Source organism: Brachypodium distachyon, chromosome 2, assembly GCF_000005505.3.
Source record: "Brachypodium distachyon strain Bd21 chromosome 2, Brachypodium_distachyon_v3.0, whole genome shotgun sequence".
In the NCBI taxonomy this organism is placed as follows: Eukaryota; Viridiplantae; Streptophyta; class Magnoliopsida; order Poales; family Poaceae; genus Brachypodium; species Brachypodium distachyon.
In genome coordinates, this window is record NC_016132.3 from 7,990,489 (window position 1) to 8,016,488 (window position 26,000).

The window sequence follows — 26,000 nt, forward strand, 5'->3', positions numbered from 1 at the left end:
GTTTGCAGACCACAAACACGGCTGCAGGACAGATTAGCCACATACGCCTGGCCACATGATTAAAATTCCACCAGATTTCCGCGTATCAAAATCCAGTTCGCTCAGGGGCTAGGGCCCACCACCATGACCGTCGTGCTCTGCCCACGTGAGGGTTGGCCGGTGACATGGCAATGGCGCACCGGCTCCTCCGTCCTCCCAAGACAATTCACGCCACACGTTTTGTTTCCTTGCAAAAAGAAAAAAAGGAAATTAACAATTCGCCCGCGTTTCTGTGGATCAGGGCGAAGCTGAAAAAGGGTGTCGCTGCTTTTCTCCGTTCTCTATCGTTTGTTTGATGTTTCCCGTTTCCACCTTATATAGAAAAGGGTTGAATGCCGGAAAGCAGAGACGCTGGTGCTGCTGTCAACTTGCAAATACTCAGAGTAGGTAATCAACGAGTGCTCGTGCAGGGTGCTCCTGCGCAGCAACGCCTTCGCGCGCCAACTTTTTTCCGGGGATAGGAACGATACCACCAGTCCAGCACCACCACCGGCGACAAAAGTGAGCCGGCCGGTCCACTTGTCACGTCCGCCGTCGCCACACGGAAGCCGCTGCCAGGCGGCCAGCGCGCTCGAGGGGTTTCTGTCAGTACGTGATGCCGACGGGGCCACGGGCCGGGCCTACGCTTCGGTGAGCGCGTGTGCCAGCGTGGGGTCCGGAGGCACACATAGATCGACAGTGTTCCCGGTTCCCCTCCCCGTCCTGTGCTTCCGAAGGACCAACCGCACCCGTGAGAGCTCCTTTGTCGTGTTGCACGGTGCGCAGCACGCGGCCGGGGCCCAGTGGCGAACTGTGCGATATGCGGCTCCGTGCTATTGCCTCACACTAGTCGCATCGCAGTTCGCAGGCAAGGCGCTTTGCTTCTTCAGTTTACTCTGTTTTCTACAGGAACTGCAAGGCTTGTTTAGCTTGTTTGATCTATTGTATTTTCTTCTTCTACGAATCAATAAAGCTGTTCTAAAAAAAACTAGTCCGTAAAAATTTCATTGGACTTAGGGGATTGGTGTTTCATTTGGACGGAGACATAAAGTACAGTATAGAGGCTCTGTCACGTCTGTTCCATAAAAATTGGCACTATTTTGAACTAGTGAGGATAAAATAAAAACTCACGCTTGCCCATATTTTTAGGCGAATGCAAGGCTGCATGCCATTTCTCTGCATAAAAATGGGCCGTGTCTCCGGAACGACATGGGCTGATTGTTCACCGAACATGGGCGGGCTTATAACAAATGGGCCGAAATAGCGTTCTATCCTGCAAATTTGCAGGTTGATCACCTCGTTGGGTGTAGCACAGCAGCGGTTGTTCTAAAAAAAACTAGTCCGTGCACCGTACTTGTATTACGCAGCCCAAAGCTGGTTACAGTGCAGATGAAGCAAAGGAGAATCATGTGTGTGTGTGTGAGTGTGAGGGGCCAAAGCATGTGTTTGACCTGCAGCAGCGATATATTCTACCTTTTCAGCGCTAGTTGCGCAGCTGCTGCATGCACCGCCACCGATGACAGCAACTTGGCATAAAGATAAACTTAATTCGGTGTGCGCAGACGGATTAGCTCATACATACACGTTCACATCATGATTAGCGACTACCAACAACCTCTGGAGGGTTAAGCTTAGCTCTGATCGGAATGAGCTTTTGTCGCTGCGAGATTGTGAGGTTTTGCACTTTTGCTCGGCCGGACCCGCAGTGAGACGTGTAGTAGTACGACCAGAGCGCCTGTGACAGGCATTGCATATTTGCATGCACCGACCAGACAACTCAAGCCCAAAGCATGGGACGAATCTCGAATCATGAGCAAACCACCTGCCCTGACAAAAGTACAATTTGTTTCTCTCTGTCTGACTTGCCATCTGCGAGACCGCACCGCTTATTGTTTTTTTTTTCTCTCTCTCTCTCCCTATGTTCGATCGGTGGCCAAGTGGGGAAGATGCTAATAACTAAGCTGGTTAACTCATAGCTCGGGTAACCATGATTCAAACGCTAGAATAATGCGCGGTTGGCGATCACCGATCAACTTTTGTGAGAGTCGAGAGAAGAGAAGGTTAGAAAATTGATCTCGGAAGCCGGAATCTCGGCAGATGCGAACAAAAGTCCAACCCGACAGCGCGGCAGAGCGAAAGAGGCGTTCCCGCTGATAAACAACCGGGGCGGTTGACCCCTTGGCCTTGGGTGTGACCGTGTGACCCTGTACGCGTGGATGGGCACTGTGCTGTATACTCCAACCGCTTGCCGCTGCAGCCAGCCACTCGCCGTTTGTCGCACGCGCCGCACAGGACACGCGCAGGCCGAGGATTTTTCTCTATAAAGCGGTCCCTGCCGTACTCAGGTCAATCGGTCCATCGATCAGCCGAGCAAAGAAGAAGAAGAAAGGTGTTTGTCCTCACGCCGGCCGTCACGCGCGGCAGCCAGCACACAAGATTAGAAAAGAGGGAGGGAGATCAAAGAGGCAGAGGAGGTTTGGAGGTCGTGGTCGGCAATGCATCTGATGGCGCAGCAGCGACGACAACGGAGCAGCGGGCACTTGGGTGGCCTGCGCCTCTTCGCGGCGCTCATGGTGCTGATCTCCCTCTGCTGCCTTGCTCGCCTCCACGCCGCGGCGGCCTCTCCAGGTACACGCGAGCTATGGCCAAATCTGTTCTTGGAATCTTGGTATGAGCATGCGCTGTAGGCTTAGTGCTCCGGCTGCTTCCTTGTAGCGAGTACCGATCGGAAGGCTGGAGCAGCGGCTGCGCTGGAGAAGAAGGCTGCAGGAGCAGGACAGGTTCGCCCCTCTCTTCCTTCCTTCCCCTCTATTTTGGCTTTACCAAAACCGTCCGCAGTCCGCAAATAAAAGCGTTTTCCGTTTGATCCGTGGTGTCCAGGACCAGGAGGCGGCGGCGCGCGGGTTGACGGCGACGGCCGCGGGGGAGGAGGAATGGCCGGCGGCGAGGCGGGTGGAGATGGAGGTCACCACCGATGACTACCCGCCCAGCGGCGCCAACGCCCGGCACAACCCGCAGGCCCCGCACCCGTGACCAGCTGTTCTGTTCGTCACCAGATTTGTACTGGTTCCAGCATTTCCTGCTTGTGGCTTAGTAGCGTGGTGGAGTAGTAGATTTTTGCCTTCCGATGTTAATCTTGTCTCCCGCTACAGCTCTGATCCAATAAATGCTTCGCCTTTTCTTTCCGCTTTTCGCTGTGCCCACCGATAACATTGCGAGCGTGCGATCGTTTCGTCAAGTTTACGGGAGGAGTGTTTGTTCGGCGCTTTTGCTGTCGGAGATCGCGGCCTAAACTGGGATTTCTTCCTTCAGAATGGTGAAGAGGCTACTCGTTCTCTCGAGCCGCTCCAAGCCGGCCGCGCCCGCGCCCATGGCGGCATGGCGACAATGCTCGCCCCCCTTGCTCGGCATTTCCTACCTAAGCTACCTTCAGTAACTAACTGTGTTATAGACTTATAGTCTTCACTGTGAGAATAACCACTATTGCATTTCCTACCTTCAGTCTGCTGCTTGTTCAAGTATCGGTGTGCTATCCTCTGGAGAGCCGCTGTGTCGCCCTGGCCTGGCCATTTATCCCAAACTTGTGTGCGCGTGTGTGTGTTTGCAGTTTCCGCGAAAGAGCAGCAACACATTGTATGGCAGCCAATGGGGCTTATGAAATGTCCTCATCAGTGGCTATTGTGCAATGGAGAAACAACAACATGATCCCCAAGTATTTTCAGAAGCACCACATAAATTTAATTGATCTCAAGTGCTTAGGTGTCGTCGTATTCTCAATTGTATCTGTTGGGTTCGACAGCTTCCAGCCAAATACCTTTAATCCATCAAAAGGCCTTTGAAGATTTCGCTTCTGTATTTACAGTATAATCGTTTGCTCTTCCTTCAAGCCAGTCTTATCTTTTGCCTTTTGACCTGTACCAACAAACGGTATCCGAGATTCATAATACCACCATGCCCAAGTATACCTCTGGTGCGTGGTATACCAGAGTCAGACTACCAGTAGGAGGAATATTCACAATAATTTCCTTGCCTGTTACAGAATTTTTTTTATTAAAAGAAGGCAATTTCTATACTGCGCCCGCGTCGCTTCCTGGGCCTGACGGTTACTCCCGCTTCAGTATGGGCCTAGCTAGCCATCGGCCCATGCACAAAGCCTTGGAGACAAAGAAAGAGGCAATCGGACGGCTGCGGTCGGGCGGCTCGAGCGGTGGCCACATCGAGGCCGCTCCAAAACCGCAGGGTTTTAACGAAAAGAGAAGAAGGGCTCGTTCGTTCGTTTTGTTTCCTGCGGCTGCGGCGTCGGGTCACAGGGAGCCAGCTCATCCAGACGCTCCCCTTCCTCCCGCGAGCAAAGCACGGGGACGGATCGAATCCACCCGTCGACCACCTTGCGCGCGGAGCGCGGAAAGCGCCATGGCGGGACACGCCGCCCCGGAGCTCCCCAAGAGGTGCCACCACTGCGCAGGCCCGCTCTCCAAGGACATGGTATGGTCATGAATCGACCCAGATCGCCTTCTCCTCCTCCAACTCCTCGGACGGGCCGCGTCTGCCGCCGCCGCCGCCGCTTTTGTGTTGCTTTGCCTTGCGTTCGTTTGACACGCTGCTGCCTATCTCTTTCGTTGGTTGGTCGTTGTCCTGGGCTTACCTCCTGCCACGGATCATGCTCGTGGTGAATTCGTTGCTAGTTTTGCCTCCTTCTGTTGGATTCCGTCGGGATCTGTGTGTCATTCTGATGTGTCGTTCTTACTCTGTAGATGTTCAATTTTTGCAAAGCGGTTGCTGTTTACATATGCTTGTGTTTGCTGAATCAAATGTGGCGTTCCAAGTTGTTATCGACTAATTTATCTGATCCAATTCGTTGGGAATTTTCTTTTAATGAAAGTTGATTAATACAAGTTTCGGGATTGTTTGAAGGAAACAAGCAGCTGGACGGTGACTCCGTTGGTTCGAGATAGCTTCTCTATGGTCTGTTCTCGCCCTTTACTGCAAGTTATTCGTTTCTTTAGTACAGTACAGTACATTTATCTTCCAAATATTGGCTTTTGTTCTGGTTTTTCTCTCATGCTCTAATATGTATTATCAAATTGTAACAGATTGGTTCCGCTGTTGGGGGCACTGCAGGTGCATTTTATGCTTTTAATCATGGTAAGGCCGCTACCTTTTGTTGAGACTGGTTGAGACATTTAGTTGCTCTAAACCTTCAGCTACTTAGCACACGCTGGTGTATTTGTCAGACAAATGATTTATAATGTGAAGAATAGTCTCGTTGATGTATTCGCGGGACAAATTATTTACTCCCTCCGTTCCTTTGTATAAGATGTTCCATCTCTGTCCTAAGTCAAACTTGTTTAAGTTTGACCAAGTTTATAGAAAAATCTACCAATTTCTACAACTCTAAATTAGTTTTATTAAATTCTTCATGATATATATCTTCATAGTATACATATTTGGTATTGTAGATATTGATTTTTTCTATAAACTTGGTCAAACTTATAATAAATCTATTTTCCTTTACCATGTTTATAATGAATCTTTGACATTTAGTTGCTCTAAATTTTCAGTTACTCCCTCCGATCCATAAAAAGTGTCGCCCATTTTGTACTAAGTTAGTACAAATTTTATACTAAGTGGGCGACACTTTGTGGATCGGAGGGAGTAGTTAGCACTTGCTGGTGTATTTGCAGGACAACTGTTATATGTATGCATGTGAGTTTTGGTTCCTTCCCCATGTTCCTAATGAACTGTAATGTAGTTAGCAGCAGTTATGTTACCTCATTTGCTAATTGGCGTGGTAATCCCTATCATTCACCTTATAGTGATCCTCAACAGTATTTCAGATCTTGAGACAATATTCATAGATTCATACATGCATGCAGTATTTTGCTATGTCCAAAACGCTTTCTTTATGTTCTTGTAAATCCCATCCCTGTACATGTCTACGTGCACTGAAGTTTCTTTTCCCTTCATTACACACCATGTTTGCTCAGCTTCATTTACATTAAGTAGATGATCCTGCTTTTTATTTTTGCCCCAAATGAATCTAGAATATAGTATTGATTCATTTATGCTTGATCTACTTTTGCTGCTATACAAATACAATTAAATAATTAATAATATCTTTCTATTAACATATATTTTGGATTTTTTATGTAGCTATGCCTGTTGTTCGGCGTTACATAAAAGGGCCAATGTGGATACATTTTCTCATTGGTGTAAGTACATTGTTGTTTTTTACAATGTTGATAGTATCTTATCGTTGTCCTGTTTAGCATGATTTTTTTCCAGTGATGCAGTTCCAAGTTGTTTTTTCACTTGATGCTCTAATAGTCAGATACCACACAAACAGTTATCAATAACACTGAATCTAGCGAAAACGATGGTTCCTTTTGTGGACTTGTCATCAAGCTCTCTAGTTTCCTTGTAAAAACTGTTCTAAACACCCATAAGTCATGTTGTGGTGTCTGGACAGAGCGCTGAATAATCTATAGTTCCCCTGTGATTAATTTCACACCATCATTTTCAATTCATTTACACCAGCAAGTTCTGTTACTGTAACCACTAACAAGCTCCCTGGATGGTTATAATTGCTTTATTGCTTACTGTATAGCCATAGTTGCACCCTGATAGAAATTTGTTCCAAATGTTCTGCACCAGTGTTATTGTTCTTTGTTTTTCCTTCCGAGAATTAAAATAAAGATGCTTGATGTTGATTGCAAAGATCGCACGAGGATGCTATTGTTTAATTGAATCTGGGTCTTTGTTTTGTCTGCAGGCTCCTCCGGTTATTGTATTCTCTTCTGCATGTGCTGGATTAGCAGGTCAAGCAATACTCTTCTATGTTTACTTTATTTTGACAGTTTGTATTTTTACCTATTTTGTGCTCACAGATCCATTTTGCTTAAAATTCATATATATTTTCTTTTCTTGATATCATGTTTGGCAGATTAATTTTCCATTCAATTTAGAGTTGTCTATCGGAACAATTTTGTTTCGTGGCTTCGCTTGACAGTTCTTATTACTAGTAACATTTCACCTAGTCCGTGCGGCAAACACACTTTTGCCAGATGCCCTATGGCAAGTTACTTTTACTATTCTGCCATTAGAGCAACAATGTTTCTTGAGTTCTTGCTCAAACAATTCTCTTGTAGTTATCTTGACTTAGATATGCTCTTGTGGGTAGTTATAATTTATTTGCACAGTTTCAATCCCATTTGATCAAGAACTATTTAGTATCATTGAAGCAATTTTCCACAACCAATAGGTGGACACCACAATTCGCACATAGCTGACATGCATCTAGCTAACATGTGCATATCATGGCTGTCTTAAACGCCATGTTATATTGACATGAAATGAATGATCTCGAACAAAGCATGGGCAGCCAAATAACTTAGATGGAACCAAAAATTTGTTCTCCCCTAGTAGCATCTCACAAGGTGACTTCATGGCAATAACTCTTGAGGGAGTATGATTGATTTAATAAGTTGCTGTCATTACAGCTTCACTCCACAAAAACTTTTGAACATTCATTGTATACATTAAGGAGCGAGCAACTTCCAGAATATGGCGATTCTTTCTCTTCGCAACTCCATTCCATGGTGGGGTATCTGGGCAAGAAGTCTGATGCAGTATGCCTTTCATTGACAAAGAATATACCTAAGTTCTTGTTCACATATTTTGTCGCATTATCAGTCTGGATCGCCTACACATGCACATGAAATTGAGTGTTCACATAGGAGTAGAAATCCTGGAAGCGTTGGAATACCTCATATTTATGTTGTATGAGATAAATCCATGTCATACGAGTATTGCAGTCAATGAATGTCACAAAATATTTCATCCCACTGACAGAAACAACTGGACATGTCCACACATCAGAATGGATTAACATAAATGGAGAGATACTTCTAAGACCCTTGCTAACATAAGTGGTTCTTGTGTGTTTTGCATATTCACATGCATCACACTTGAGTTTGTTCTTATCAACCCCACTCATTACATCAGGAAACACTACTCATTTTCTCAAAAGACATGTGACCCATTCGACAATGATGGATAATTGCCATTGTCTCCCTTTCTCCCAGCATAGCTGCAAGCACCGAGCTTCTGGATGCCCCTCGGTTCACATACCACAGCCCATTATGCCTGGTTCCTGTCCCAAGCTTCCTGCAAGTCTGCCTCCCCTGAATCAAACACATGTATTTGTCAAGTGTTATCCGGCAGTCCAACTGGTCAATTAATGAGCTTAATGACACTAGATTAACAGGAAAAGCTGGAATATGTAGTACATAAGACAATTTTATGCATGGTGTACACTGAACTGTTCCGACTCCCTTTATTGGTTGTGGGGTGCCATCAGCAGTTTGAATTGTTTCGTTATGTTCGGGTGGATACTGGATATATGATCAAATCTTCTATATCTAAGTAGAAGCAATCCACTACTTGATTTCTCTAAACATGCAGCATGCCACATCATCACATAATTAATTTGTTCACACCTATTTAGTGGAAAACTCATACTTTTGCACATGCATGCATGTTACTTCCATCAAGTTATTCCCACTAAGTGAAAAATGTACAATTTTATTATATGTTTCAACTTTGAATACTCTTTATGTTAACTAAAAATTTCTGCAACAACGTGCGGGGCATCATCTAGTTCATTGAGAGTTCCCGCAACATGTTTTGAAGCTCCAGAATCGAGTATCCATTCTGAGAAGGATTTATGGGGAAATATAGACGCATTTGCAGAGTTACCTTCTTTTGTGTAGACAACATGATCAAAGTTTCCGAAGTTGTTGTCCACCTGACCTTTATTCTTCAACTCCCATTGCGATGCACTTGCGGTTTTCCATTCTGCAGCTGCCACATGTGCCCTCGAAGGTCCAGAGTTGTGGCCACCTCTACCTCTTCCACCTCGGTACCTTCCCTTGTTATAGCCTCTTCCTCTTCCACGCTTTGGAGCTGTGCATTCATAACTCAGATGGCCTGTTATCCCACAATTAAAACAGTCCCGTATCTCTTTTCTTTCAGTTGCAACAAATGCTGAATGTCCCTGAACAGCCCTTCACTCGTCGTCATCTTTAGTCTCACCTCCTCCTGAGCCATTGCTGCGATGGCCTCCTTGAGTGAAGGACGAGTGGGTTGATGAAACAGTCCAGCACGCCTCCCTCAAATTCAAGGTTCAGCCCTTTGAGAAATTTCATTACCTGCCTACGCTCAATCCATTTCTGAGCAGCCAACACACATTCAGCATGTGACAACAACAATGGATCGTAGTGATCTAAATCAGTCCAAAGATGCTGCAGATCTGCCACATATTCCAGTACCGACCTCTCTCCTTGCTTCATATCATGCACCATATCCTCCACTTGAGCTATCACCATCACATTTCCTTTGCCTGAATACATTGTTTCCAGGGTCATCCACATCTCTGCTGCACTGGATAATGACTCCACAGAAGTAGCAATAGTTGGAGTTAAAGAGTTCAGCATCCATGCCCGCACCATTGAATCAATAATACTCCACTTCTTCCATTCTTCCCAGCTTATCTGCTGGCTCTCTCACTTCACCCTTCCTGTCAGCCCTTTTGTCCACAAAATCTGCAGCTTCTCCAACACCTTCGTCAATCCCTGAGCATCTCCCATCTCTTCCGCCTGAGATGCACCTCCTGTTGCTTGCTCCAGCCTCTCTCTCCTTCACCCCTGCTTCTCCTATCCTAAGCAGATCTAGGAGTGGGATTCTCTCCCTCTCAGCCTGCCTATCCCAGCTGTGAACCTTGCTCTGATACCATGAAGTAACCAGGGGCAGGAGCTCACCTCTCAGGTTTCACAATGGTGGCTAGGGTTAGAGAGCAGGGACAACACATGTATAATGTCTAGTTAGGTGGGCCTAATGGGCCATACCAATAGCTGTCCAGGATACCTCTTCAGTCCAACACTACGAGCACAACTCAATCACATTTTTCCCTCGCCCTGATGACAAGCAGTGGCGCATCATCGATCTGATAGAAATAGGAAAGAACCTTAGGAGAAAACTCATTATTTCAGTCTTACAATTATTCTCGTAATCTTTGACCCTCTTTGCTAAATCCTCATCCTTTCAAAGCTGTAGATGGAATGATACTCCTGGACTAAAGCTGATGACTACCAAGGCGATCTATTTTTGTTTAGCAAGTACCTCATCAGGCTAACTGACGTGCTAGACCTGCTCGTGCCTGCAATCAAGGCGTGGCGTGAGACCGAGGGGCACAACAACTGGAAGGCCAAGATCCACATCCTTGGATGACTGAAGAAACCCAAGACAAAGGACATCACCATTGGCAAGATCCACAACGGCTAGCAAGAGTAATGAACGACATCGTGCTTGATGCGATAGCCCGCCTATGTGGACATCATTGCAAGGAGCTGGACTAATTTTATTTCGGTCGTTTGGGATGGCATAAACCCAATGGTCTGCCATTGGGACTCACAACCGGCTACAGGAGGAAGTACTCACCCATGCTGGGCTACAACCAGGACTTGGAGCAATATATCAAAAACCTCTAGGCAGACCACTGCAGGACTCGAGAGACAATGGTGACCTGCGCTAGAAGCTGAAGACCTCGAAGAGGAGTATGAGATATGAGAACATGAGATCGAGGCCTTGCGCTCGGATCTAGACAACAAAAGTGGAAGATCGAGAAGCTCAAGGCTCAACTGGTGGAGCAAGTCCAGAACAGGAAATTGTGCACAGAGAACCTCTCCTTGAAAGCCTGTCTAGACAAGCTAGATAGTAGTCCAGAGGTTCTCGGTGCACAGCTCAACACTAACTATCTAGCTTGTCTAGACGGGCCTTCAAAGAGAGGTTCTCAGTGCACAATTTCTTGTTCTGGGTTTGCTTCTTCTCTAGCTGAGCCTTCAGCTTCCAGATTTTCCGCTCACTGTTGTCCAGATCTGAGCGTAAGGCCTCGATCTCATACTCTTCACGGGTCTTCAGCTTCTCCAAGTCCTGGTAGTGGTCCGCCTGAAGGTTCTTGATATACTGCTCCAAGTCCTTATTGTACCCCAACATGGGCGAGTACTTCCTCTTGTAGTTATTCGTGAGGTCAACTGGCAGACCATTGGGCTTCTCCTATCCCAAATGGCTGGAACAGTAGCTGTCCAGCTCCTTGCGATGACGTCCACAGAGGCGCGCTATCGCATCATGCATGATGTCGCTCACTACTCCTAGCCATCTTGCTGATGGTGGTGATGTCCTCCGTCTTGGGTTCCCTCTAGCGTCCAAAGATGCGAGTCTTGTCTAGTTGTTGTGTCCCTCGGTCTCGTGCCACGCCTTAGTCACGGGTAGGTCCAACACTTTGATCAGCCTCATGAGGTACTTGCCAAATAGAAATAGATCTCCTTGGTAGTCTTCAGCTTCAGTACCGGGGAAGTGTTCCATCTTTAGCAAAGAGGGTCAAAGATTATGTGATAATCGTGAGACTAAAATTATGAGTTTTGTCCTATGGATCTTTCATTTTCCTATCCAAAACTTGGGGTCATGACCTACAGTCAACATATGCTCTGTTACCCACAAATGACAAGTTTTGGTGCTGGGGCTCCCGATTCCCCCCTGGTTCTCTGTCGCCGAACCATCACAAGCGCTCGAACAACTCCGCGCCACAACAGCAGCAACCACCGTTTCCACCACTAGCTCCTTCCTTGCCTTGGACAGGTATGGTGTATACACCTACCACTTGCCTCTGTGGCGTGGCAAATGGCGTCGCCACATCCCATGTCACACAGCATCCTCGATCAGCGCCCGTCCTGCCCATACCCGCATGTGCGCACCGTGCCTTCGCTCCTCTCCGGTACCAGCAGTTCCTGCATGTACACCTGAGAGTGTGCAAAGCTGGTCTGCGCCTGTGGGTATGGGACGGACGGATGTTGACTGAGGATGCTAGGTGACATGCGACGTGGCAGCACCATGACCTGGGCTCTGGCAGAGGCACGTGGTATGTGTGCACAAAACTTGTCCAGGGCGAGGAAGGAGCCTTTTGCGTGCAGTTATTCGAGCATTTGCGCTTTTGCTTGCCTTGGTTCGGCAACAACAGAGACTTGCCTTGAGAAACTTTCTCATAGTATGCTATGATTTTCTTGTAGTGTGAGGTGTTAGTACTTTTATTAGTAAATAAAGTCTTATGCTAGTGAGTATCGTATCTTCCAAAGAATATTTTATTCTATCGTCAAGAAAATATGAAAGTATGTTGTCATATCTTACGTTTTCTCTGCTAATGTGAACGAAAAAATTCTGACATGCATTCTAGACTGACTTATAAAGTGATGTCTGTTGAAGGATAAATGTTTCTCCTTAAACATTTATTTTTGAACCGCTGATTTAATGTGAGGATCATGGGGTGGAATTACTTTACTTGAGTTGTAGTACATTGGAGTAATAACAGCGGTATTGCAGTAATACGGTACATCTGATATGTACTGTGCAGGCAGCGGTAGATAGGATGTGGTTTCTTAGCCGCTATCTTTTTAGAAATAAGAAATGGTTAGCAGGATTAGTGTTTTCACATATAAGTTTCTGTTTAAGTGTTATGCTAGATTTTGCTTTATCTGTAGATTAAATTGTTTGGTATTCTGTCACAATTAAGCAAAGAAGGAACTGGGTTTTCTGCAAACTCACATATTACAGCATGTAAAATGGTTTATGTGAATTTTTTAAATATTATTTGATGAGCTAAAGATTCATTTCTATCTGTAGGTGGTACAATACCAGCCCTTGCACAGCTTGTTTCTTCATCCTGTCATGCGGCTATGTCATCGCCCTCCTTTGCCCGCTCCACTTCTCACGACAACATGCACAAGAGCAGAGGCTCCACGCCGCTGTAACTTACCGGCGGAACAGACCCGCCACAAGTGTACCGCTCTACAAAATCTATGTTGGTACTTACCACCTGGTAATAGGTGATGCTTTTGTAAATGCCAAGACATTCCCGTGGAATGACGTTATTATAACTTAGATATGCTGTATTCTAGAGAAAAAAAACATAGATATGCTCCATTCACATTCTTTTGGTGTATAGGTTGGGCTGATCTATCTTGGGTTAATAATTTGTTGTAAAACATAGTTCATACTTCAGATTGTTGGCAACATAAGTTATGAAGTTTAAACTCATCGAGTCTCTTCTTGTCATGTTTAAAATTGAGAAAATCACACCAGAGATCCACAAACTTGGCAGGTGGGAACATTTTAGTCCACCAACTTGTAAATCATGCATTCAGCACATTAAACTTGGCACTCGTGAACACTTTCAGTCCAAATTTTATTTTAGAGCTCAAAAGTGCCACGTGGTGTATACGTGGCTGTTATGAAAATTCGGAGGTGAATTTCTAACGAACTTGCATCTTTGCAACTTTTACTATAGTCCCTAAAGCTTTTCCAATCTTTGCTACTACATCACTATCCTGAGTCCTCATGCTTGTCGTCTGTAATGTTAGAATGAAATCCGTGTACTGTTACATTGATTGATGATTATACTTATACAAGGGGAAGAGACACCACTACATGCATTGGTGTCCCCAGACACGAACAGTTACAACACTAACTGTCTAATTAACTATTAATTAACTAACAATTAATCCTAATTGATCATAAATAATTATTCTCAACACTCCCCCTTAATCAATTTGCTCCATTGATTTGTATATTCTTAAATCATCATGGAATCTTTTAATCTTGTAATTTCCTCCAAAAACCCTGTGGGAAAAATATTGAGGAAATAATAATAATATCGATATGTTATGAAAACTCCTTTTAAAAACCCAATGGGAAAAATAAGAAGAAAATGGTATAACATATTTTGAATATTGTCTCTTGATAATTCACATTGAATTATGTGAACAATAAACATGTCTTGTATATTATCCACAAAAACCCCGGTGAGGAAAATAGAAAATATGACATATAATCTTATGTTAATATTGTCTCATTAAAAACCTTTTATGAGAAACTAGTGGGTAAAACTCATAATAGTAAAAGAGTGCAATATGATGTTATGAACAGGGTTAAAATCAGGTGAATACTCCCCCTGATGCTTGCAAAGTTTTTAGTCATCGCATACCAATCACATATACACATTTCTGAAATGTGCAGTTGGATAAGGACTTACTGAACAAATCTGCGAGGTTATCACATGATTTGGTTTGCAAGATATTTATCTCCCCATTTTGTTGTAATTTATGAGGATAGAATAATTTAGGTGCAATATGTTTAGTTATATTGCTTTTTATATAACCTGTTTGCATCTGAGTAACACAAGCAGAATTATCCTCATAGATAATTGTTGGTGATTCAATCGAACCAGTACCACATGGTTGTTGTATGTGGTTAATTATTCTGCGTAGCCATACACTTTCACGAGATGTTTCGTATAAGGCTATTATTTCCGAATGATTTGTGGATGTAGCCACTAGGGTCTGTTTAGAAGACTTCCACGATATGGCTGTCCCACCGTGTAGGAACACGAAATCGGTCTGGGATCTAGCATTGTGGGGATCAGATAAATAGCCAGCATCAGTGTATCCGATTAATTCAGAATCTTGGTTTTCCTTTTGGAAATATAGACCTAGATCTTTAGTGCCTTGTAGGTAGCGAAAAACTTGCTTGACTCCTGCCCAATGGCGTTTTGTTAGAGCTGCGCTGTGTCTAGCTAGTAAATTTACCGCAAATGAAATATCCGGCCGAGTGCAATTTGCTAAGTACATTAATGCTCCAATGGAACTAAGATATGGGAATTCAGATCCCAAAATTTCCTCTCCATCACCTTTTGGTCTGAATGGATCTTTCTCTACGCCTAGAGATCGAACTACCATAGGTGTTTTGCATGGATAGGATTTGTCCATGTTAAATTTCTTCAAGATTTTCTGGATATATGTAGCTTGGTGAACCAATATTTCCGAAGGAAGGTGCTCACGTTATAAACCTAAGCAGAACTTGGTTTTACCCAAATCTTTCATTTCAAATTCCGTCATTAGATAATTACGAGCTTCATCAATATCCTGTTTATTGCCAATGATGTTTAAATCATCAACATATACAGAGATAATGCAAAATCTTGTTTTGGATTTCTTGATGAATACACATGGGCAGTCATCATTGTTAGAGTAACCCTTTTTAATGAGAAACTCACTTAGTCGGTTGTACCACATTCTACCCGACTGCTTTAAACCATATAAAGATTTATTCAACTTTACACAGTACATGTTGCGTCTTGCGTTAGTATTCGGAATTTGGATTGCATCGGGAACCTTCATGTAAATGTCCGAATCTAATGACCCATAAAGATATGCAGTCACGACGTCCATCAACTGCATAGATAGACGATTTTGAACAGACAATGAGATTAAATATCGGAAAGTAATTCCACTCATAACCGGAGAATATGTTTCATTGAAATGAATGCCGGGTCTCTGCGTGAACCCTTGTGCTATTAGTCTCGCTTTGTATCTCACCACCTCATTGTTTCCGTTCCTTTTGTGGACAAAAACCCATTTGAATCCCACTGGGAAAACATTTGAAGGTGTAGGTATTACTTTTATAAATACCTTCCTTTTATTGAGCGAGGCTATTTCTGTTTCAATTGCATCCTTCCATTTAGGCCAGTCGGAGCGTTTTTCACACTCAGCTATGGTCTTTGGATCATGATCATTTAAAAGGTTGTTTGCAATCTTAGTTGAGAAATAAGTGTCAACAAACGTAGTCTTTCTATTGTATAGTTCTCCAGTGTCAAATTAATTTGTGGAAATTTCATTTACCTTTTGTGATTGTTCGCGATTTCCCTTTGGGGTTAAGTCCAGGTTTTCCGATGTCCCAGCATCAGTAATTGAGTGCACTATTGAGCTGGGTTGTGGATGTTGTTTATCCACTGGGTGTATATTACCCAATTGATCTCGGTCAATCAAATGTTGACTCACATTTGTTGTTGTTGAAAGAGGTTCAGAAGGCTTATTCTTCTGTTTTCTTTGCCGCGGCTTCTTCGTTTGTTCCTTTTGTTGCTTGCTTAAAGCTAGATCCTTTTTAGTTATCGTACCTCTCCCCCTCTTCCTTTGAACGGTAGGTGCAGGAGGTTGGGTATTTTTTATATGTACCTCCACTCTTTCGGGTATGTTCTGTGCAGGATTATATGATTTAGTTAAACATTTGTATCAACAAATGCGTCTGGTAGATTGTTCGCAATATGTTGCAAATTTATAATTTTCTGAACCTGTTGTTCAGTTTCTTGAGTACGTGGATCTGAGGCGGAAATGCCTTCGACATTCCAATTGATTTCCTGGCATTCTTGTTTTTGGTACTTTAATTCTCCCCCTAATGCCGGGAAATAATCCTCATTAAAAATACAATCAGCGTACCGGACAGTGAATAGATCCCCTGTGAGAGGTTCTAGGTACTTGATAATTGACGGTGATTTGTACCCCACATAGATCCCCAATTTTCTATGTGGTCCCATTGATGTACGTTGTGGTGGTGAGATCGGTACGTATGTAGCGCAACTGAATTTTCGCAGATGGGAAATACTTGGTGGATTTCCATGTACAAATTGAAGGGGAGAAGTAGTATGATATGCAGTTGGTCGCAATTGAATTAAATTAGCGGCATGTATAACCGCATGACCCCAACAAGTTGTTGGTAAATTACAATTCTGTAATAAATGTCTTGCAATAAATTTAATTCTCTTAATAAAAGATTCATTCAAACCATTTTGTGTGTGGACATATGGGACTGAGTGTTGAACTTCGATTCCTAATGCCATGCAATAATCATTGAAGGCGCGTGAGGAGAATTCAGCGGCATTGTCCATTCGAATTGTTTTAATTCGATGTTCTGGATAATGAGCTTTTAGTTTAATTACTTGGCTCATTATGTTTGCGAATGCATGGTTACGTGTGGAAAGTAGACACACATTAGACCATCTTGTAGATGCGTCAATTAAGACCATGAAATATCTAAATGGTCCAGACAATGGTTGGATAGGACCACAAATATCTCCTTGAATTCGTTCGAGGAACTGGAGTGGTTCCGCTTGTATTTTAAGATAAGAAGGTCTTAAAATGAGCTTGCCTTGTGCACATGCTGTGCATACAAAATCCTGAGATTTTGGGAATTTTGCTTTATTAAGATTATGACCAACAGAATTATTAATAATTTTCCGTATCATCCCGATACCGGGGTGACCAAGGGGATCATGCCAAGTCTGGAATATATTGACATTCTGAAAAATTATTTTATACACAACATGGGCTATAGGTTTTATGTATGTATAGTACAATCCGGACGATAAAAAAGGAATTTTTTCAAGAATTTGTTTGCCATATCCGTTTCTTTTTGTAAATAGGAGAAATTCCTCATTGTTGTCATCGTGGGTTTCAATATGAATCCCATTTTGACGGATATCCCTATAACTTATTAGGGTACAAGTTGAATCGGGATACAATAAAGCGTCCTCGATTATTACTTGTGTACCCATAGGAAGTGTGATGATGGCACGTCCAGAGCCAACAATTAATGTATCGCGTCCAGCGATTGTCAAAATATTCCCTTGCGTTTTAGTAAGGGTTTTAAAATATTTTGTTTTCCTAAGTATAGTGTTTGTAGTGGCGCTGTCCACAAGGCAAAGTTTTTCGTCCATTTTGGATTGACTCCCGTATAAAACTATATATGGAAAAGGAAGAATTTTAATATCGTTCTTAATAGATATATAGAATACATACAAATGTATTTATGTATTAAATTGATGATACAATATCGTAATTTACAATACATATGTTAAATATGTAGGTACCAAAGTGCTGATACAATAATGTAATATTACAATATAGTTGACAACGGTCATTATAATTTATTTACAACAATACTTAGGAACGTAAATATAGATAAAATCTATTTCGGAGATAGGTGAACTAATTTAGCAAACATATCATTTGAAGTGAATTCAATGATCATGTTCTCCGTGCTCATTAGATCCTCAGACGACCGGATTCTCGGGTTGTTGCTTGGTTCCTCCTTGATATCATGCGAACAACCAGCTTCCTTGGAATTGTTGGATTGGAAATTGAAGTGTGATTCAAATCTTGGTCCTTGATGAGTAGGTCGCTCGCGTCCTACGGATTGGAGGTACAGATCTACCAAATGGTGAGGGGTACGGCATTTCTTTGTAATATGCTAGTAGCACCCACAATTTTTACAAACTTTAGATTTGTCGTATTGTGGTTTGAAAGTGTCTTTCCCCTTTTCCTGTACACGTGGCTTGTTTTTCTTGTTGCCCTTTTTCTTGCCTTTGAATTAATAGATCCATTGAACTTGTTGTTTTTCTGAAAATTAGCATGTACTTCAGGCAAAAGTGCAGCGCCTACAGGACGCTGATGATGGTTCCTCATTAGAAGTTCGTCATGCTTTTCGTCTTAAAGTAAAACATGGATAAGATCAGAATATCTAGTAAATTGGCGTGCACGATACTGTTGCTGGAGGATCCTATCGACCGGAAGCATAGTGGATAAGGTCTTTTCAATCTTTTCTGCTTCAGAAGGTTCCTTCTCGCAAAATTGCAACTTTGAACAAATTTTATGAACGGCATGATTGAACTCTCCAATAGATTTAAAATCTTGTAGGCGTAGTTGAGTCCATTCATGTGTGGCTTCAGGCAAAATCACGGCCTTCTGCTGTTCATATCTAGTTTGAAGGGCAAGCCATAGTGTGTATAGATCTTCTTCCATGAGATACTCTAATTTGAGATCAGCATGGATGTGGTTCCTTATAGTATATAAGGCATTATATTTGTATAAATCTGCGATGGGCGGTTGTCCCTCTTGAGGAGGTTGTATGGTCGCTGAAAGACCACGTGACGCAAGGCTCACTTTTACGTCCATTGCCAAAGTTGGATAGTTTCGACCGTCGCGGGCGAGTTCCTCAAACTCTTTCCCGGTCATTTTGTCCTACATGGGGTTGAAAAACCATGAATTTTGTCAATTACTAGTAAGTAAAGCCAAAATATTGTGGTCATTGTTGTAATTAAATTGCAATAAAATGCATGTAATTTAATCAATGTGAAATTCATTTAGTGTAGACCTCAAATAACACTTTGAAGATAATCACCGGTTATTGGTGTAGATCTCTCAGCTCTACGCGAAAAATTCGCTGCTTTCAATAAGGTGTATGTTCCCACGGAACATTCAACGCCATTTTCCGTGTTATTTTTTAATTTAATATTGGAAGAGCACGTTGAAGGTAGTCATTGTGTGTATTCGACAAAATGTAGACCTCTCAGCACTACGTGAAATAATTCGCTGCTTTCAATAAGGTGTATGTTCTCACGGAACATTCAACGCCATTTAGCATTTTACCGTTATTGAAAGTCTATAGTACCTTGTGTTTCACATATATTAAATTGAGGTAGTCACATGGTGATAACTTTTCTTATCACTAATGGAGATTTTTCTTGAATCAAGTCTAATTTGGGCATTTTTTGAATGCCATTTTGGGACTTAATCGTTGAAGCAAAACTCTCAAATATGCAAGAAATAAAGATCTCAATTGCAAGGTGTAAATATCACATGTAATAGGGGATGTATATTATACAAACACATTGAACACGACAATATTTACATTGACATTTACATAGGAATATGTCTTTTAATAGGAATCTATCCTAAAACCACTGGAATCTAAATAAATATAAGTGCAGGGACCTATAAGTATGTAAAATACTACTGTTAAATAGATACACGGACCAAATCGCAATTAGCCGAAAACTTTGGGCTTTTCTGTAGGAGGCGCCAGGCTTCCGGGTGCACCTCGTCTAGCACTTCACCAGAGTCATCGTCGTCGTTGGCCGGTGGGGCGAGGTCGGCGGCCGGAGGCGCGGGGGCTTCGGCGGCCGGTGCGGGCGGAGTAGGCGACGGAGGTGGCGGCGCCGTGCCGTCCCTCGCCGGGCACGGCCTGAATCCGTGGATGGGGCAGTACAACGGGGGTGGAGGCGGTGCAAGTGCGAGCACGAAGTCATCCTCATCTCCGAGCATGGGCGGCGCCGGTCCGGCCATCATCCACTCCATGGAAGGAGTGTATTCCGGGGAGGCCGGCGGCGCGGTTGTTGACGGTGCGGAGGCCGACGGTGCAGTCGCACTCGGGCCGTCGCCGATTGCCGCAGCAGTAGCCCTACGGCCTGGGCGTGGGCGGCGGCCACCCACGTGGGGTCGGCGGCGTGGTGGCCAGTGGCGGCGAGGAGCCCACCGGCAACGAGTCAGGCGGCGCCGGCGTCCACGGTAAGCACCCCGACGGTATCCTCCATGGCCGAAGAACTCAAGAAGAGCAACAAAAAACAAGAGGCAGAGCGTAGATCGCCATGTTCCTCACGTTCTTCTCTTCTCTGTGATTGTAAAACTAACGTGGCTGATAACGTGTTAGAATGAAATCTGTGTACTGTTTCATTGATTGATGATTATATTTATAAAAGAAGAAGGGACATCAATACATGCATTGGCGTCCCAAGTTTTGGGCATTCGCGTCCCAATTTTCCCAAAATTGAGACACGAACCGTTACAACACTAACTGGATAATTAACTATTAATTAATCCGAATTGATCATAAATAATTATTCTCAACATGATAAGTTCGAATAGTCCCGATCAAAATGATTTTGACAAGAAAAATACGCCTTCAAACGTATAAAAGAACGCAGCTTGATCCACCATGACACATGCCCTTAGTTCAGCCATTGCTAGTTGAGAGAGAACACTGGGACGGATGCGGGAGTTCTGCCGCTCTGCGGTTGACTGGTTGAGGCGCGCGCCACGTGTGATCCTAGCCTCCTGGACGTGTTCCGGTGAGTACATTGCATGCAGCTAGACCCATCTCTTGTATCGTGCTTTGGATCGCCGCGCGCGGAGAGTACACTGCATACTATCGTGCATTTGGATCGTCGCGCTTCGTTTTGGAAATGGCGTGGAACTCAACATCCATGTGGAGACAAAACGCGATCTTTCTCTCGATCATGCAGCGCACTTGACGAGAATGAGCGGCCTACATGCTTGATCCTTGCAATGTAGGTGGGCCTCAGGCACGTTACTTCGTTGGATGCATATGGGTAGCCATGTACGTCTGCAAACGCAGGGAGTCATGTCTGGATGGACCGTGTCTTAAGCCAGCTCTATATATACAATTGTTAGCATCAAAACGGATGGCGTGGATGGTAACGAGGTTGACACTGCTGCTCTAAAAAATCACATCCGTGGAGGTTGTCAGCAGAGAGTATCACCGATCGCCCCATCTTAAGGTCAAATCGCGGATATGTGCTTTTGATCAAAGCAATCAGGCCATCACGAACGAGGCGTGGGTAAATCGGTACGCGAAAACGAAAAGACTCTTGGCAGAGTCCGGGCGTCCACACTTGGGCGTTGGGGCCCTCCCGGCTCGCACACATGTCGTAGCGCAACGCGAGCCACACACATTTTTAAAACAGGATCGGAGAACTCCAATTCGCGCTCGCGAGTCACGCCCTACACTTACACCTCGCCGCAGGGTAGAGCGTCCCGGTAGCCGGTACGTACACAGATCCGCCTCTCTTCTCTCCCGTGCCGTCCCGTTCCAACAGCCTGTCCCGTCTTTGGCTCCACCCGCTCTCCCGTTCCTACAAATCCTCCTCCCTCTCCCCTCACTGACACACGCACTCTGAAAACCAGAGAACAACACCCCGACACACGAGGAGAGATACAGAGAAGCGAAGCGTCTTATCTTCCCTACATGGACAGGTACAGAGTGGCGCCGGCGCGGCCAGTCTTCCTCTCCTCCGGCGCCACCCACCACCACGTCCAGGCGCCGCCGCCGCCGCGCCGCTCCGACGGGGCCGAGCTCGACATCTTCACCGCCGAGCGCTACTTCAACGCCGCCGACGCCACCAAGTACAGGGCTGCCTCCGCGGCCACCCCCGTTCCCGTGGACTCGCCGACCGCGCCGCACCTTGCCATGGATTCCGCCGCAAGCCAGAGCGGCCGCACGGCCGCGTCTTCTGAGGCCAGCTGGAACAGCCGCTCTGGGCTACTCGCCAGCAACAACAACAACAACCAGTCGGCCTCGGCCAGGCAGCAGCATGACGGCAAGGGAGGCTATGGTGGTGTTGGTGTTGGCAATGGTGGCGTGGTGGACGGTACCAGGGACGAGCGGTACCACCGTGCCAAGAAGCCGGCCGGGCAGCGGTGGGGGCTGTTCAGCCGCGTCGACTGCCCGTGCGTCGGCCGGAAGGCGGTCACCGTCGGCGTCGCCTCCGAGCCTCCCAGCCCGAGGACGCAGCACGCCACCAGCTCCGCCGCCACGGATCAGGAGATCAGCGCGATTTTTAAGGCCAACAGGCTGCTGCTAGCTCCTCCATCTCCAACCCACGAACCAGAGCCTAGCACGGCGAAGATTATTAGCACAACGGGGAGCTGCACGTTTCTGCTACGCGCAAACAACAACAGCGGCATGCTCGCTCCGCCGGGGCCCAACAAGGTCGCCGCGTTCCGGGCGCCCGACATTGGCCGCCGCGTCGTGGTGAGCAGCTCAGGCGCCGTGGGGTTCACGTTCCCGGTGATCGGCCCGGCGACAAATGTCGTCATCGACGAGCCGCCGCGCGAGTCGCTGGAGGTGTTCCGTCCTATCGACGAGGACTCGGTGCTGCTCGCGGACGAACCTCCTCCGCGGCCGCCCTCGCTGTCCGCTCCCGGCGCCTTTCTGCGCGCGCCAGTGTTGGCGACGGCGGAGGAGGACGCGATGAGCGACGCGAGCTCGGACCTGTTCGACCTGGAGAGCTTCGCGGCGTCGTCCTCGTACCCGACCACGTGCCGCGGCGGGCGCGGAAGCAGCCGCCGCAACTCGCGGGAGGAGGACGACAACCTGCCCCCGTACGCGGAAGCCATGGCAGCCATGGCCGCGGAGCCGGCGCTGAGCGAGTGCATGTACGCGCCGAGCGAGGCGAGCGTGGTGTGGAGCGTGGCCACGGCAGAGGGCTTCGCGCCCTACGACGCCGCGCCCAGCGTCGCCAACTTCTCCAGCGCCGCCTCCGCGTGCGGCGCCGACGACTTCGCCCGCTTCGTCGTCCAGCCGCCGGCCGCGGGCGGCGGCGGCTTCACGGCCGCGATGTCCCGCAGCGCCGCTGGCCGCAAGAAAGGCGGCGGCGGGTTCTTGAACAGCTGCCGGTGCGAGAAGGCGGTGAGCGTGGGGCCGACCCCGGTCCGCGTGGCCCGCCCACGGCCGCCGGTCCCCGAGGCCAAGACGGCAATGGCGTTCGAAAGCGGCGGCGCCGCGCGGTACCACCACGGCCGCGTCCACATGCCGGTCCGGACCTGATCGATCCATCCATCGGTTGGCGCTTATGCTCGAGTACATATGCATATTACAGAATTTAATCCCCGTCTTTTGTCTTCCACGAAACAGAGGAAGGATTCTCTTGTTTTCTCACGTGCGTGTACAAGCTGTCGCCGTTGGCGAACGTTGTCAGCTACTTGTTGTAACATAAACGTGATTCTGTAAATCTGTAAAAGTGCAAGCAAGTCTGTAATATACTCCGTGATACTCACTCCGTCCAACAAAAAATGTCTCAGCTTTAACTAAATTTGAATGCTCATATATATAAATCACATTATATACATACAAATTTTTACAAACTTGAGACATCTTTTGTTAAGTCTGTTGCATGCTTGTATGCATGGCATACATGTCCCATGTGTCGTCGATCGTTTTCCTTCCGGAACCAAGATGAGGATTCCATGGGCTCTGATGATCAGAGACTCGAACGATGCCAAGCTGGCGCCCATGTTGGCTGTTGAGTTGTGCGTGGAGGCGAGTTTGCTGTAGCACCAGCCTGACACTGCTTTCGGGTCTGGAACTTTTCCCTACACATTATGTCCCATGCCCATGTCCAAGTATATGCTGCGCATTATGTGCTCGTATAATCGCAATGTGATGCGCGACTGGACGATAACGACAGGATAGGAGGGCGCCCTTTTGGGGTTGTATACTTGTATTGCGCCTCTAGCTACTTCTGGATGGGGACAACGATACCTAAGTTTTCCTTGGGAGAACAATTAGGTGTACATGAAAGCGTTTTCCTTGGGAGAACAATTAGGTGTGCATGAAAGCAGAGTAATATGATCGAGTGCACCGTTGAGTGTCCGCGGAGAATGCTGGCATTCATCTCATTCCAAAAGTCACATAACACAAACGTTGTGAAGGAAGCCAAACATTTTGATTACCTGCTTATTTCATCCACCAACTTTTTACCGATGTCTCCATAACCCACTGCAAGGGGGCGACAGAGGTTAGCAAGCCAATTCAATATCATGCCCCAAAGCCGGATGAAGAATCTGCATTTAAGAAGAATGTGAGTCGCAGACTCTTAGAATTGCTTACAAAGCGGGTAGGAGGCCACAATTTGGACATCCACGCCGCTCTAAATGGTCGGTCGTCCAGGCTCTATTTTGGATCGCAATCCACACAAAAGTTTGTGATACTACAACCGTTCCAATCTATAAAGCAGTATTCCGTTTTCTTTGACCAACAATTAGCCCACTGGGACATAAAATTGACATTGATGTATTCGTATTAAAAAAATTGACATCGATTTTATCATATAAGCCACGTGTTAAAGAAGTAGTTGTTACGTTCTGCCAAAGAAAACTAAATACACCTTACATTTTGGAATGGAGGGAGACTGCATCACAACAACTACCACCTCCTTTCAATTTAGTGAAACTTTGACAACTACCCCTTCTAGTGGAATTAAATTTGACGATTGGAGCATTGGACACTTGGCGCGCACACACAGGGTCCGCATCAAGGGCCAATATAAAAATTGAATTACACTTCTTCCGTTTCATAATTCTTGTCGAAATATTACATGTATCTAGAAACTTTTTAGGAATAGATAATACATCCATTTTTAGTTAAATTTGAGACAAGAATTATGAAACGGAAGGAGTATTAGCACTCAGGACATGCGTCATGTGTGTTCCATTCCAGGCTTCCAGTTCCAGCACAGGGCAAGTGTCATGTGCGTTCCATTCCAGGCTTCCAGCACAGGATAAGGTGACGGCCAAGTGGCAGGACCCGTGCGTCCCAGGTATGGCCGCGGTCGACAACAATCAGAAATCTCAGAATCAGTTGCTGTTCTTGCTGCTCACCGCCGGATGGCACCAAAAACGCGAGCATACACAGCCTCCACGCAAACAGTGGCGACCTACGTGGCCGCGCGGAGGGCCGCAGCCTCGGCGGTCAGCAGCTGCCCGGAATCTAACATCCTCGACGCAAACAGAGATCCGATCCATCCTCTCTCGGCTCTCGGCTGTGTGTGTTGTGTTCCAGCCGGTTGCTGTTCCTTGAAAGGCAACACAGGGATGGGTCGCCCCATGGGCATTGGCGACGCCATTGCGTTATGAAGAGTAAAAGGCTGCGTGCCGTTCGTGCCATCACCTGGAATTGAAGTTGAGGCCGGCGGAACACTGAACAGCCGGCGCCGTCTCGCGTGGATGATTGTTCTTCTTCCGACTTCCGAGGCTTCAAATGGGTATTTTGGTGCTGCCGTTAAGTTGGGGAATGTGGGTGAAGCAGATGAAAGGGAAAGGTGCCCGATCTTTCGATGAGACGGTAGCTACCGATTTTTGGGTGGATGTCGACGTTGACGAACCGGCTACAAACGTGCGAGACGTTGCGCCTTAGCGATCGCTACACCAACTTCTGAGGTTATTGATCACGTCGGAGCTAGATCAACCTGATCACGAAGGATTAATCCCTGCATGCAACCGAAAAACAAGCAAGAATTATAGATGCAATCAAGATATTGTGAATAAAGGTGAAGCTTTATTGATGGGATTCTGCAAGCGCGTAGTACAGAAGGTCGATTTGACACTTGTGCCTATGGCGAAGAGTAGCGAATAGTTAAGTCTCAAACTAAATAAAATTCGAGTCTAAATGAAGACCTAACGGGGGTA

General features: G+C 45.9%; 2 protein-coding genes and 1 non-coding gene across 3 annotated transcripts; all 3 read left to right on the plus strand.

Annotated features, from left to right (window-relative positions):
- The first annotated feature begins 4,292 nt into the window (after nucleotides 1-4,292).
- Nucleotides 4,293-13,168, plus strand: LOC100829694. The gene is made up of 6 exons (XM_003566675.4): nucleotides 4,293-4,503; nucleotides 4,933-4,983; nucleotides 5,112-5,163; nucleotides 6,172-6,230; nucleotides 6,791-6,836; nucleotides 12,751-13,168. Exons 1-6 carry the CDS (start codon nucleotides 4,432-4,434, stop codon nucleotides 12,876-12,878), a joined length of 408 nt encoding a protein of 135 aa, XP_003566723.1. The 5' UTR covers nucleotides 4,293-4,431; the 3' UTR covers nucleotides 12,879-13,168.
- MIR7770 (microRNA MIR7770) lies at nucleotides 10,749-10,872 on the plus strand. Its single transcript, NR_127061.1, has one exon. It is a non-coding gene; the product is annotated as a microRNA MIR7770 (primary transcript).
- An 8,365-nt stretch (nucleotides 13,169-21,533) lies between the features above and the next one.
- On the plus strand, nucleotides 21,534-23,607 carry LOC100821486 (protein PHYTOCHROME KINASE SUBSTRATE 4). The gene has a single exon (XM_010232442.3). The coding sequence runs from the start codon at nucleotides 21,781-21,783 to the stop codon at nucleotides 23,359-23,361; it is 1,581 nt and encodes a 526-aa protein (XP_010230744.2). The 5' UTR covers nucleotides 21,534-21,780; the 3' UTR covers nucleotides 23,362-23,607.
- The last annotated feature ends 2,393 nt before the right edge of the window (nucleotides 23,608-26,000 follow it).

Excerpts from the sequence above, each read along its gene's own strand:
- LOC100829694 (XM_003566675.4), top strand. The coding sequence starts at position 4,432 with ATGGCGGGACACGCCGCCCCGGAGCTCCCCAAGAGGTGCCACCACTGC. Across the intron at positions 4,504-4,932 it reads GCCCGCTCTCCAAGGACATG|GAAACAAGCAGCTGGACGGT; the intron begins GTATGGTCATGA and ends GATTGTTTGAAG. Across the intron at positions 5,164-6,171 it reads ATTTTATGCTTTTAATCATG|CTATGCCTGTTGTTCGGCGT; the intron begins GTAAGGCCGCTA and ends TTTTTTATGTAG.
- LOC100821486 (XM_010232442.3), top strand. The coding sequence starts at position 21,781 with ATGGACAGGTACAGAGTGGCGCCGGCGCGGCCAGTCTTCCTCTCCTCC.